General features: G+C 39.6%; 1 protein-coding gene across 1 annotated transcript; it reads right to left on the reverse strand.

The window, feature by feature from the left end:
- Window positions 1–72: 72 nt before the first annotated feature.
- ddr2b (discoidin domain receptor tyrosine kinase 2b) lies at window positions 73–12,126 on the reverse strand. The gene is made up of 17 exons (XM_079349298.1): window positions 11,886–12,126; window positions 10,941–11,040; window positions 9,772–9,874; window positions 8,424–8,661; window positions 7,179–7,326; window positions 6,882–6,984; window positions 6,551–6,734; window positions 5,860–6,100; window positions 5,706–5,771; window positions 4,691–4,827; window positions 4,107–4,317; window positions 3,806–4,029; window positions 3,421–3,548; window positions 2,748–2,963; window positions 2,266–2,494; window positions 1,481–1,630; window positions 73–1,215 (listed from the first exon to the last, which is right to left on the reverse strand). Exons 2-17 carry the CDS (start codon window positions 11,014–11,016, stop codon window positions 1,081–1,083), a joined length of 2,589 nt encoding a protein of 862 aa, XP_079205424.1. The 5' UTR covers window positions 11,017–11,040; window positions 11,886–12,126; the 3' UTR covers window positions 73–1,080.
- Window positions 12,127–15,177: the final 3,051 nt, after the last annotated feature.

The raw sequence follows: 15,177 nt of genomic DNA on the forward strand, positions 1-15,177 counted from the left end.
GACGAGGGTAAACAATGATAGAGCGCAATGATTAAAAGAGTCGATACTGAAACGTCTTACTGTGAGGTGAGTTTGTTGTAAATGATATCACTATTCAACAATGACAAGGTCGAATATGTTTCAAAATGCCATAAGACCTTACAGGATAAAGACAATAATGCTTATAAGACATGTAGTGAATATTCACTGTTCTTTATGTAGAGATATTTTTAGTTTAAACTCTGTTAAAAGGGCACTATTTTACAGTGTAGAGTTTAATACTCTAAAATAAATATCAATTTCATATGATCAGATGTGCAGTGGATATTATAATTTCTTCATTCAAATGGTTCTTTAGTGTACTGCTACTAAAAAAGCAACCTTTCAACAATGAACAGATAACATGTTATTAGGAAGGCTGTAGGAAGTTTCTTTATTTAAACTAATACTGTTAAAATAGCCTAGTATGAATTCAATACTGCAAATAAAATAAGACAACATGAAAATGCAGTTAATATAACTTTTGCATTATTTACAAGGGTGTTTGATTTGACAGGTTGTCAAAAGACAACAATTTAGAATTGTACAAATGATTAATATCAGAAAAATGACAAAATACATGTTCATTAAATACTTGAATACTCTGCTGCAGAGTAAGAACACATGTTTTATTAAGCAACATACATTATTGTATCATTCTTTCATACTCCAAAGTAAGAAACAAATATATTAAATTCAAGGTCACGTGACTCAACATTCACAGATAAATGTGCACTAGAAATAAATTTGTATAAGGAAATGTTTTAAAAGTTATGATTAACATAAAGTACTCGATAAATAGAAATGACTTAGGAAATAAAAAGAATTTAATAAATACAAAGATGTGTGAATAGTGCTTGTTTGAACGATATCTACAATTTAAAGCTCTGTTCAAGTGTAAACCTTCTCCTCATATCTTTTTATTTACAGCACCATCGTAGCAAGAAGGCAAAAAAAACAAATGGAAAACATTTCATTGGTTGTTTCTGATTCCAAATAAATCCAGACTGTAGGGAGCAATTGTTACAGTGCATGGCAGAGAGAGACAATCTGTCCTGTCTGCTACGCCAGGCTCTCCATCAGCTGAGTGTGGATCTCCTGAAAGCCGGGCCTCTGCTTGGCATTTCTCCTCCAGCAGCTCAGCATCAAATCATTGTAGACAGTGTCCGGACAACAGGGAGGCTTTGGCAGGTACACCTGAGAACAAAGAATAAAACAGTCTTGTTTAAAAAAAGGCAGGTTAAATTCAAAGTCATGATTTGAATCATTTTAACGATTAAAGCGAAAAAAGTACAGGCTTTGAAATGTACTCCAAGTGTGAACATGTGTACTACATGGTTCTGTGCAAAGCTACCCAAACCTGACAGATTTTGGGAGACTTCATTTTTTTGTATAATCCCCCCCAAATTGTGATTGACCATACTTGACACAGCATAAACAGGTGGGACTGCGCGCTTCTCACCTGTTTGCCCTGGTCCCTGAAGAACTCTCCTGTGTTTTCGATGACCTGCTCGTCAGAGAGTTGTGGGTACGGCTGCTCCTTACACAAAGTGAGAATCTCCCACAGAGTCACACCGAACGCCCACACATCACTGGCCATTGTGAACTTACCCTTAGTAAACAGAAAACTTATTATTAGATACAACCCAGCAAAGAATTCATATTTAAAAAGACATAAAAGACATTGCTCATACAGTACTGCACAAGACCCGCATGAAACACATTCAAAAAGACAAGATAAGAACACCATGATGCTATTGCACAACTCATACAGCCTGAAGAAACATTATTCAAAGTTTGATGATGTAGAAGAACTTCACAAAAAAAATGTGAAGTTTTTAAAACGGTTCAGTTTACATTTAGGGACTCTGTATCCTCTGCCAGATGGTAAAAGCTCATACTCAGAGTGGAAAAAAAAAAGACTAAATAATAAAATAAATAATTGAATGAATTGTAAGCAGAGATGTGTTCTGCCTTTTTTTGGGAGCAAAGAAGAAACAACATGGACTCTCATAATGAGATTGCATTTAAGATACTTAGGAAGACGTGAATAAGAGAAAGACACTGGATAAAACAGGCCTTTTCTATGAGGACTCTGCATTGCTTTGCACCCGTAAGTACAAAGTAATGCTATTGTACCAACCCTATCCCGAAATAAAATGGTTAATATTTGCATGACGAGAGTTTACCCTTCCTCCGTGCCTTATTGGTGCGTCTTAAATGTCTCCTGCTCTGCTTAGCACTCACCAGGAGGATGCTCTCCCAGGACATCCAGCGAATAGGCAACACCGCCCGGCCCTGGATCCTATAGTAATCCCCTCTGTACAGGTTCCTGCTCATGCCAAAGTCAGCGATCTTTATGGTGAAGTTCTTTCCTACCAGACAGTTTCGTGTTGCCAGGTCACGGTGGACAAAGTTGAGAGAGGACAGGTACTTCATACCAGAAGCAATCTGCACAGCCATGCTGATAAGCTTGCTGCAAGAGAAGGTGCACGATTGTGATTTTATTATTATTATTTATTATTCTTGTATCATCCATGATAATATGTAAAGCCAGACGCAGGCTTAAAAGACATCAGTATTTAGGAAAAAAGTCTAAGTGGACACACACATAACTTAAAGAATTAAACCACTCTGAAGTGTTTTTTTCCAAGTCCAAGAAACAAAAGTAAACAATTCACACTCTGACTACTTGAAGCGTTTCTTTACACCCCATTTCATGAGCCTACCTGACCATACCCTTTCCCTCTTCCTTCTCTTGTTCCGTCTTGTCTTCAGCAGCCTCTTTACGTCTCAGACTGCACAGGAATTGGTTCAGGTCTCCGTTCTCCATGTACTCAGTGATCATACACAGCGGGTCAGTGTCCACGCACACCGCCAGCAGACGCACAATGTTGGGGTCCCTCAGACGAGACATGATCCGGATCTCTTTCAGGAAGTCATTCCTGCACGTGGAAAAACAATCGGAATTAACTGCTGGATTAAACAATTGAAATAAATGTATTTTTATTTAGCTTTTTTTGGGCTTTGTTAATTCTATTCTTGTGTGAATGTATATAAATGTACTTCCAACACTGAACACTGGGTGGAGCTTATGGTGCATAAAGCCAAGGCTGCTGCAAATGGAAGCAGACAAGTTTTTGACTTTCATGTCAGTTTGAACTTTTATCTGATTTTGTTTGAGTAATTGTAATCTTCATACAATTAACTATTAATGAAGAGATTGCAGAATCTCAAGGGGAAACTTGCATTGTTAATTTGTTTGTTTCAATGACCATGACAAGACTTTTTAAGACAAAGTATAATTCCATGGAGTTGGGGCTGTACAATTAGTAGTTACTTAGAGCTGGAGATACATTTTCTGGATTTTCTTGAAAACAAAAAGTCACACATTTGTTTCACCTTGCATTCTTGTTGGCATCTTCACGCAGTGTTTTCACCGCCACCAGCAGAGGTGACTCAGTGTTTCCCTCTACAGTCAAGTCCTCATCCAGGAAGTCCTGCATGCCCTCTGCCTCACACAAGTGGACCTGTTTAAAAAATGTGCTTCTTCAGTCCAACATAAATTTGCCAAAATTTGAAACTGTCTTTTTTTTTTAACTTGGTTTAATACCACCAAGTGATTCTGCTTTGTCAGCAATGTCTCATACTTTTACCCATAGCTTTTACCTTTTACCATAAACATCAACATAACAGGGACAGACAGCACTCAATGGTGAATTTGTTTTTTCTATAAAAATAAAAAAACATTTCTAACAAACATTAGAGCTTTAAAAAGTGAGTTTACTTCTCCAAACTGGCCCTCTCCCAGCTTCTCCTTGAAGGTGAGTTTGTGTCTTGGGAACTCTCTCATGAAGGAATCCGAGCAAGCAAACAGATTCATGCTGACGGCTGTGATGGAGTTTGTGATGCAGTCTGAAGACTCCTGCAGGCTTATGATGTCTGCCTCGGCATAGTGAGGGGCTCCGTCTGCACCACCAGCTGCAAGAGCTTTACCGATTGAGCTCAGTCCTGATGGGAAATTATACAAACATTAGCAGCTCCAGCTATCCCCATACAACCACAGCGTTACACATTAAGAATCTTACCGAGATGTTCTGTGGATTGAGCGAACTCAGGTAATTTCCGGATAAGGCGTGAAGGCTCCTGATAGTCGGCACAGAGGGGGAAGATTCTCTCGTAGGTTGAGTTGGAGGTGGATCCGCCCTCGCTGGTCAGAGAGGAGTGATGGGAGGAGAAGGCCTGAGCCTGGACAGCAAGACGAGCTGTGAGTTCATCATCCAGCATCCGACGAGACGCCTAAGACGGCAAGACAGGGAGACTTTAGGCCTTTTTATTGTTTAGTTAGAGGTTGGATGTAAGATTTTCAAATAGAGCGTTTTGATTTTAGCAGAGATTGTAAAGAGGAAAAAATGTTTTCTACACACTGGAATTTGCAAGCTCCCCGACATGTTTTATCAATGGCATGTTTTGATTTACAACACACACGTTTCACATATGTTGTTGAAAAATGTATTCAAAATGTGCAGTAAACACATCCTGCATGGGCTATAGTCCTTACTTTAGTTAGTTCTTTTTTCTTAAAGTGTTGTTTTGGTGTGCCTGACATTTTCAGTGCTTCTCAACCACTGACACGGAATCACTGATTATTGGACCTTAACTCTCTTCTCACCTTCTCGAGCATCTTCTGCCACACCTGCCTCCACAGGATGATGACTATGATTGTCATCAGGATGGCGATAATGGCCACCAAGCAGCCAATCAGGATCCTGGTGTTGCTGTCGTCCATTTTATGAGTCGGATCATCTCCTGACCAGAGATATGAAGGATCAGAGAGTTTAGGTGGATTTATTTAATCCATGACAGTTTAGGTTCTTATGAAAGCATGCTTTTTGCATAATCTCCTCCATGTTCCTTCAGTACCACAGGGAGAGGCCCGATGTGTGTTTGATCTGTCGTTTCTAAAGCCAACAGCAGGGGGCACTGTTGAACCAGGAAACAATTTAGTTAAAGCACGTCTTAAAAGTAATTACCTACACCAGGACCACACACTTACTTTATTAGAAGAGCCAAACGGATACAAGTTAAGTGCCAAAAGGTAGGGCATTTACCTTTACTGTGTCAGGTCTGTGTGAAAGGAATTTAAAGAGTGCACTTTTTATAATCTAAGAAGAGAACTACCATGAAGTTTCAATAAATATAATGTTGTAAATAACATTTTTATTCAGTTTAACTTTCTCTCAACCACTTAACAATGTGGGGTGGGTCTGTGATTTACAATAGACGATACTAATGAGTGTGCTGAATAGTCTACTGATAAGATGAAGATGTTGTAGCAAGCAAACAATGTTAGATATAAATAAACTGACACCAGCCCTTAGAGACTTTTTTTTACAGCATGAGCTGTAATGTTATTTTAATGGATCAAATATTAATAAACAACTCAGATCAACCACTCAAACTAGAGTTGAACTACTCAGAACTACACTTGATGAAAATACATAAACAATCCTTCTAAAAAAAAAAAAAGCTTCTATTTTATTTATGTTTAATGGAGATTATACCTAAAGCATTGTATTTGTTTACAACTTCTCAGCAGCCTCATATAACAGCAGCCAGCAGTTCATCTGCCCAACTGTCATCTCCTTTAATTAAAAACAAAGAGACAATAGTGTTAAGCTGCTGACCTGGTAATGTGTTTGTTGGATGTCCATGTTTTCTGGGACTGAGAGAATTATTGTAGACTGCTGAGCCTATAGAAGAAGGACAATGCGTTGGGCCAGTGCTTCAAACTGGGGGTTAAGTGAAAAATGAGTTAAAATAAAAATAGTGTGATTTTACCTGACTGGAAGGCCACCTCGCTAAACAGCATCCACACATCACTGAAGTGGAAGCGGCACTTAATAGCGCTGGCTGTGCGGTCTCCAAGTGGCACAACGACAAAGCGGGCGCTCTGGCTCACACGGTCCACAGCGGGCCTGAAGGTTACGGGCTCCGGCTCCCAGTCTGATCCTGACCGGAAGTAGCAGCCAGCCTGTCTGAACATCCTCACTCCTCTGCTGAACATGTTGTTACAGTGGACCTGAGGATGAAGCGTTGGCATACTCAATTTCATGAAATCTCTAACTTGCAAAAATTAAATTTTACTATTATACCTACTAGAAATGTGCCTTTTTGACCATGATGACTAAACAGTCGATTAAGGGTCAGGATTAAAAAAAGGAAAGATGATGCAGGAGCAGGTGTACTGATGACTAATCTGTTTTGCTGTGCTGTTGCTGAAATATCTTTCATCTCTGGACACAGCACTTACCCTTCCCATGACAAATAGGCTCATTATACAGGGCACTATATTCTGCATCATTTTATACATTTTATGTCTCAGTAAAAATCCCCTGCAGCTATTGGAGATGGATGCTTGCCCAGAGTCATCTTACTAAACTGTAGTGTTGGCTCAGCATTTTTCTAAAATATTTCACTTTCGTAATAATATGCCTGTTCTGTGTACTTAAATCCTCACCCTGCTCCTTACCTTCATGGAGGTGAAGTTTCGGATGTGGTCGAACTCAAAGATCATCTCCACATAACCTTTGGGGAAGCTCTTGTTGCTCCAACCCACGTAGTCGTAGCCCGGCCACATGCCGTATATGTGGCTATGGAGGTAATCATCCAATCCCCAGGTACCATCTGTCAGTTGGCCCAGGCCTTTTGTCAGCCTAGTGGAGGGATGAACGGAGGAAATACAAATGAAGGCTTGCATTTTAAACAACATTTATCATGGAGCTCAGAGAAGAACACCGCACACGCAATTGATCAAAAATATGACTTCATGTTTCTTCTTTAAGAAGCAGTTAAACCCAGACCTTTCAGCCAACGCTCCATCATACACAGAGTCATTAAAGTAGACATCCAGGCCTCTGTAGATCATTTGGTGCCCATCTGGAATACTATAAGACATGAGACCATCTGCAGGGGCAGAGAGGACAGGACTTATTCACTGCATGCGTGTAGAAGATCATAAAAAGAATACGTTTTGCATGTAATACTAATACAAAATAAATAAATGAGTAAGTAAAATTAATTCATTTTAAAGAAACAAACAAATATAGGGCTAGTGAAGCTGAAGACATTGCCTTGTGCAATGAAATGTAAATACTGACCAAGCCATTCACAGCCGTAGAGCTCCACTCTCATGCACACGATCATGGAGTGATCCGTCACAGGCATGAAGCGCACAAATCGAGCGATGATTGGAGGTTCCAGGTCCTTCAGCACCACATCGTACGCATTCCTGTTCCCCTCAATCACCTGGCAGAGGAGACACAAAATACACCAAGAAGAGATGAATAGGCGAGTGAAACGTGTCACGGACGAAAGTCAAAACATGAAAAAAATATTTTCTTTAATTGTTGTTTGGGCTGCATCACTAAAGCTGCATAGAAATAGGATTGAACATTCCTTCATTTGAACAAAACCAGAAAAAAACGGTTCTAATTCATCTCCTTCTTGCTCTACTGAAATGGTCATCTAACCTATTACATCAGAGATTATCTGCTGTGATCTGATGATCCTGCCTGCTGCCATCTCTGAGCATTTGGATCAGATACTGTGTTAACACGTACTGTATCAACATACCAAACTCGACAGCAGAGATAAAAGCTGATAAAAAAAACAACATCCAAAAAACATTTTGGTCCCTTATTTATCACATCATGAAAACTGTACAGATGATGTATTCTTGCATAAATGATTAGATTAAATTGTATTTAGCCTAAAAGTTAAATACCTAAAGGAAATGGTAGTTTTTGAGTGACAGGTGGATGCTGCTGGCTGTCTGCCAGGTGTCAGCTAATCACAGTCAGTGAACTTGACATTTTGGCAGTACCTGTTTTGTTTGTGCTTTTCAAGCAATTCTTCAAGCAAATATCAGATAAATAATAGGTCATGTCGTTTGGGGTAATTGCACTTACAGGACGCCAAAGTTTTTGGGCTCAAGTATTTTCACTATGTGGATTTTCACTATGTTACACAATGGCAGCTATCTCTCTCTGCCCTCACTGTAACTGACTTTTTAGCGATCGAGTTAGCCTTCCATTAAATCAGACGTTAGCGCAGACCCAATAACTATATCACTTTTATGTCTTAGTGTTTAGCAACCACTTGTTCCTCTTTAGCTTCACCTTTTTGTACGGAAATTCTGACTCCTGGTTCCAAAACACCAAAATGACAAATCTGAATAGCTTCCAAAAGCCAGTGGGCAACAAACCAATGAGCAACTTACTGTTTGCTACATCCCCTTTATGAACGTTTTTTGCCCTTGACTCCCCTGTCAGAACTGAACTGAAGCGTACCTGCGTGTGCCAGTAAAGAGGAGCAACTTCACAGACTCATCTGTACACACTTACCTGCCTTCCCTTTCTATCATGCCAGCCCACCCAGTTGTTGCCGTCACGGCTGTACTTGATCCTGTATCTCTGGGCAAACTCATTACCCATCCCGTCGGCATGGCGACCCTGGGTGCCCACCAGGGTAATAAAGTGCAGTGAGCGCAGGTCCACCTGAAGGTACTCTTTGAGGCCGTCAGGCTCTGACATGATGTCAGGACACCAAGCTCCATCACCGTCTCCGTTATCCAGGTCAAGTCTGGAGAGGAGGAAGAAACAAGAGAGGAGGGCAGAGAGTTCAGATAGAGAGAGGACGGATAAGAAGGAGTGAAGAAGTGCTTAAAGACATGCAGAGGAGAGGAAGAATTAGCAAGACATGAAACAGAGAACAAGAAAATACATCTTTCATGCATGATCTTTTCTGTAATCTCTTTGACTATTTGATGCACCTGCTGAAGATATTGCATAGTGTAAACCTTTACATAATTACACTGGGATTCAAACATCATGCTTACAACAGCAGTTTTCATAACAATATCTTTTCAAGGTCCATTGAGTTGTTGCTCTGGAGCTTTAGAAAAAAAGCCTATCCAAATTCAACAATCTTCTTCTGCAGATGGAGTTGGCTCATTAGTCATAAAATGTAACATTTTAAAGTTGTATGACCCCTAAACAAACTTCACCAGCTGAGGAAGATCTTGTGTTTTCTTGGATGTCCAGAACAGCTAAATAATAACAACAAATAAAAAAAGCCTGTTTGGTACATAAAGAATAAGGCAGAATTTCTTCTTGGACCAAATCAAAACAGAATATGGCAAAAATGGCCGATGGCCTTTAAGGGTTAAAAGAACCATACAGACTATTCGTATCAAATATAGTTTCAGGGGGAGCTGCATATGTGAACATAACATTTTGTCATGTAGTTGGTGATGTTTGATGCAGCTGATATGTCTGTAGCAGAAAATATTCAGGAAAATCTCACCCCAAGCAAGACGGTGGGTAAATCTCTTACATATCACACATTCACTGAGTGACGGGTACAATCATCTTGCACATGTTGAAAAGGCTTCATACTGTTTTCTGATGATCAGTCTGATTATGCTAATGTTGCTGTTGCATTGATACTGTGAATAAATCCAATTACATTTAGCAATGATATAAAGGAAAAAACGTTCATCACAGCGCTGGACTCTGTTGCCTGTGCACCATCTTAGCACATCCATTTTCCCTCATCTTGCCTAATGAGAAGCCTGCTTCATGTAGAACAAACTCAGGAAGGTTCTAGGGGAAATTTTCACAAGTGCATATTTGAAAATAGCTTTAAGTCTTAGACTGAGATGCAAGAAAAAGAAATGTTTCTTGAACTTGCCTGCCGAATCTTGCAGCAGTTGACTCAGACCACTGGCTGGATGCAGAGATGTCCTCGTCCTGAATCTGCCCACCAGTCATACCAAGAGGATACCGACACATCTCTACAAAACGCACAAAGCATCACTGAAACACACATTTTGAGGTTCATTTTGATATGTTTTAGCATGTGTTACTGTGTGGCTATATTTTTCTCACGTGTAGTTTTGATCCTTTTGGTGTGTTTGCACGATGTGAGGAAGTGTAAGTGGTCAAGTCCCCTCCCTCCCACCTCAGTCCCCTTTCCTGTAGCCCTGCAGGCCCCTAATGCCAAACAGAGGTGTCACTGTGTGGGTGCCAGTCTAAGCAGAGCGAGATGGGAGTGGCCTCAGAGATGCTTACTGTTCCTTTTTTTATAATCTCTCCCAAAGACATGTGAGAAACATTTCTGTGTTTTAAAGCACTACAATCTGCTGGTTAATAACTCCATCAACTAAAAGTGTTACTATTACTCAGAAACAGATCTCTAAATCTTATTTATGAATCTACATTTGTGTATTCTAAGCATTTCTACCCTGTTATTAAGGGATGTCTGTGTTTTATTCACATATACACACTGAACACCTGACATGTACTTAAAGACACTGTCAGAGCAAATAACCCTTTTACTGTGTAAATATTCAAAAGTGAAATGAGTGCATGTGTGTGAGAGGGAGCTTGTGTGTAGGTGTGTATGTGTTACCTACAGCTATGCCTATGAATTTTCAAACTTTTTTTTTTCCATGAATGCCCCCTGCTTGTGAAAGGTTCGCCTGTGCTGAGGTTATTTGCTGTCTGACCATTAGGTAAACCACATACACACACTCTCCCTCTCTTTCTCACACATACACACACATCACATTCTTGAGATTTAAGCCCACCCACCTAACAACAACAACATGCTTATCACTTAAAAATATAGAATCTTTGCATTTTTTAAGGACATTCAACATCTTTTACTAATCAAACATTAGAAACTATTCAAAAACTGAATCTTATTATAGCATTCATTGTCTAAATGACATGTGCATGGAACAGGTTCAAGATTGGTTGTTATCTCTACCACAACATATTCCTTGATTTCCTTGAGTATGTATCCATTACCGTAAAGGACAGAAGGGCATGGATGCAAAAGTGAAATATCTATTTTACCTGGGTTGACTTGACACCGGACAACAGCAGCCAGCAGGAAAAAATAGACAAGGTAAGTACTTGGATGAACCGTCATGACCTTCCTCTCTTCTCTTCACACCTAAAAGTTTCCGGAAGGATATAAATCAAGGAACTCAACACATTGTCCACAGAAAATCTGGTGCTTTACATGTACATTTCGGAATTGTTTTTGAGTCGCATAAATATAGACTAATCACTCAGATGCAGGGTTACACAACTCTAAAAGATAGATACTAGTTATATTACAGGATTTTGCCCGTAGTTGTACAGAGTTCAGCATTCATTAAACCCTGGTGAGAAACATGGTGGTAAAAGCACACACAGTACTCCTTGTATCCCAGGGTCTTACTCCTTCTTCCACAGTACCTGGATTTATTCATCTTGTACAATTCCAGTGTAGGTTTAAGCGACTTTAAGCTTTAACAAACTCAATAATTAGAGGAACTTCAAGAACTGCACCATATCTTTCATAGGCTCACCAAAGATATGCTGTGATGATGCCACTCTCTCCTCATACAGTGTTAAATGAACTATGGTGTTGAAATATCTTTCTTTCTAAATGCACATTTAGAAGAGTTAAATGTTTTTTTAATCTTCAAAACCTGTCTGTCACATGGTTTTCACTTGAGCTTCCATTTCTGGCACTCTGACATGAAGATCATTAAGAGTGGAATAACTTTTCCACCAGCAATATGATACTGATTCGATAAAAGAATTCAATGAAATGAAGTGTAGATGTCCTGCATTTTCATCTTCATGTGAACAAATATGCATATTTCATGTACAGTAGTTCTGTGTTATGTACTTTCCGGTATGAAGTATTCTCTGTGCGAAGCTGAGTTGCGTTAGCACAAACTTTCTCCAAAGTCAGTTTCCATCCCGAGCTAAAAGTCACATATGAGTAAAAATATGGATTTGACTTACTTTCAGAAGTTCTTCTCTTGTTATTATGAAACCATTCAGGAAATATTCCACATCTACTTCTGTGAGTTAATGCATTCAGCACTGGAGTCACTGACCTCTTCCTTGTGAGGACATTCAGGGAGTGGAAAAGAGAAGAGAGAGAGCGAGAGAGAGAGAGAGAGAGAGAGAGAGAGAGAGAGAGAGAGAGAGAGAGAGAGAGAGAGAGAGAGAGAGAGAGAGAGAGGGAGAGAGAGAGAGGGGGGGGGGGGGAAATGAAGGCTGATGTAAGACTTTTTCTGGCTGAAGGAAAGAAACAGAGAAAATAACACACTTTGGGAGTTTGAAGTGAAGCCCAGAAGTCCCAGAATTCCACCTGATCCACAAATGGTTTCAATTATGGCCCACAGAGTCAGCTAAGTGCAGCAGGATCTGGCTGCTACCACGAAGAGCTACTGAAAAACAATCACACTTACTTCATTTTCCAGCAGACTCAATTACTAATTACTGAAGGAGAAGATCTGATTTAAAAAAAAAGTAACTCCTGGCATTAAAAGACATAGCTGTAACAGCAGAGAAGATGATGAGGCTGGTCGATATTATCAAATGTTAATCACAACAGCACATTGAAAAGCTCATACAGTAAAAATCTTGCACCATTGTCTTCTAACTTTCTCTTTCATCCCACATACAACATTTACAGTGCATAGAGGTTTACAAATTCAGATCAAATCAGGTTTCCATACTATGGCTTACTTATGGCCATGAAAATGAAACTGGAATTAAATGAACACAACCTACACTACTAAAAAAGCAACTCGCCATGAAAGACTTCCAAAGCTGCAGCTGTGAGGAAAGAAACAGAAAGAATAAATAAATAAGATAAGTAATAACTTTTCATTTTACTGTGTATTCAAAGCCACACATTCTGTTAAAGCATAATGATCAGACTCCAGTGTCCTTTAGGTTCAGGTTTAAAATCCTGGTTCTGGCCTTCAGAGCCCTACATGGTCAGGCTCCCTCTTACCTTAGTGAGCTGATCCAGCCTTACGCCCCTATGTGAGCGCTGAGGTCTATGGATCAGAACCTGATGAAGGTCCCTCGAGCTCATTATCACACTAGAGGTGACCGGTCGTTCCAGGTCGTTGCTCCGAGCCTCTGGAATGAACTTCCATCATCCTTGCGCTCAATTGATTCAGTTGACACTTTCAAGAGTCAACTGAAGACGTTTTTATTTGTCCAGGCTTTTAATTAGTCTCTTTTAGGGCTGCTATGATTTTTGTACTGTCTGTATATTGCTTGTGATGTTTTTAAACCCTGTTTGTGAAGCACTTTGTGGCCCCTGCCTGCTATATGTGCTATATAAATAAATTTTACTTACTTACTTACTTACTACTTTAGGTTTTTTAGCTGCCAATCATCACAAAATCATGTCTTAAACATCTCCCTATACAGATTCTAGCTGCTTTTCCTTTTTTTCCAATCGTGATTTAAATTTTATTGCAGTGGTAGGACTGCTGTTTCTTTCTATTTTCAGGCTAATGCTAAGATAACATTTTGCTGCATTTAACTTAATATTTTACACAGGAGTAATATCTATATTAACAAAGTTTAATTTGGAGTCAGGCTAGTTTTAACCCATTATTTCCAGTCTTTACGCTAGGCTAACCATTTGTTAGATATGGCTTCATATTTTGCGTGCATGAGTTGTCTCATAAGTCAAAGTGGTCAAAGTTTGTTATATTTGGACACATAAGTCTAGCTGTTTCACCTTGGTACCTTTCTTTATGCTTGGCTTATGTGACTTGTCACAGCTAGTTAGATGTTTTACTCTTGGACTTACTGGCTATCTAGTGTCCTTGAGTAGCAATAGGCTATAGACTGGGAAAGTGATGATGTTTTTTTGTAGGCCAACCCGGAAGTAACCACACCGGTGGTTCTTATGGGATTTTTGCATTGGATTTTGGATCATTGCAGCTGAACACCAAGTCTGAAGATTTAACGCAGCCGAGAGAAGTAAAAAGCCAACGTTATGCTATAGCAAACTACACCGCGTCAGTTGATTTTGGTGTCACAACTGTTGCTGATGCTTCATCAATCTAATCAGCGGTTTTGACAAGCTAGCGAAGCTGTAGATTAATAAATTGTTTATTAACTTAATATTTGCTAGAGCACTGAAAAAACATCACAAGAGGCTGTAAGGAGGATTAGTGAGAGAGTTCCCGTGTGATGACAACCACTGCAGTTTCAGTTAGCAGCTCGTTAGCAATTGCTGTTTTAAGCATAAAAACTTTAAAACATCAACATCTCTTAAGCTTGTGTTAACTACAGACCTTATTTCAGTCATCTAACCAAAAACCCATTCAAAATCCCCATTGACTTTTAGCATTTAGAACCCATGGCGCTAAAATGCTAACTCACTTCCGGGTTTTAGGCCAGTAAATTTAGATTTTCTTAACACAAGTCTAGCTGTTTCAAGTCTTTAGGCTAAGCTAAATACAGTATAAACTTTAATGAGGTAATTATCTGCCCACTTGCCTTTGGACAAAAAGAGTATCAAGTATTTTTAAAAAGAGAGAAAGACCGAAAGATTCACGAGTCTTTATATATTCTGCTGCCTACCTCAGGTTCTCATGGAAACAGAAGCTGCTGGTTCTGCAGGAGGGTGAATATCATCCAGACATGACTTTAATTATGATATTTTGAAAATAAAAAAAATGTATCCCTTACTAGCTGAAAATGCTAGTTGAACAGGAACAAAATAATGGTCAAATTGAGCACGCTATGAAAACGTTGGTGGTAAATAGAATGGCAATTCCATCTTATTGCTGGAGAGATGTTTCAATATTGACTGATGTGTTTGACTAAATTACCCTTCTTAGCGCTACAGTGGCAGTCTGACAGTGAAGACGAACAAAGGGATAAAGGTTATGTACAGCTAAACAATGTTTCTGAATTTATTTTACCTCCATAATTCATGAGGGTGTGAGGATATTGACCTTAGAGACCATTTTCATTATTATCACACAAATGAAAGTAGAGGCCACCTCCTGAAGGCCGCCCACTATCTGTGTCAGCAGCAACTGCACTAATGGAGCTGCAGGATTGTGGTCATGGTTGGCTGTAGGCGGGTAATCACTGATATTCTTTATATTTTCCAGCTTATCTGCAGTGTTACTTTAAGCTGCTGTTGCTGGCTGCACACACAGTGAGCTTTGTGGGAGATGATCCTGTTTAATGACCACAGCTGGTGAATTTCTAAGAGCTGTCACCCTCACGAAAGACTGGCCCACACCCCAGTTTTTCAAACAATTAC

The sequence above is a fragment of the Symphodus melops genome, assembly GCF_947650265.1.
Source record: "Symphodus melops genome assembly, chromosome: 7".
NCBI lineage: Eukaryota > Metazoa > Chordata > Actinopteri > Labriformes > Labridae > Symphodus > Symphodus melops.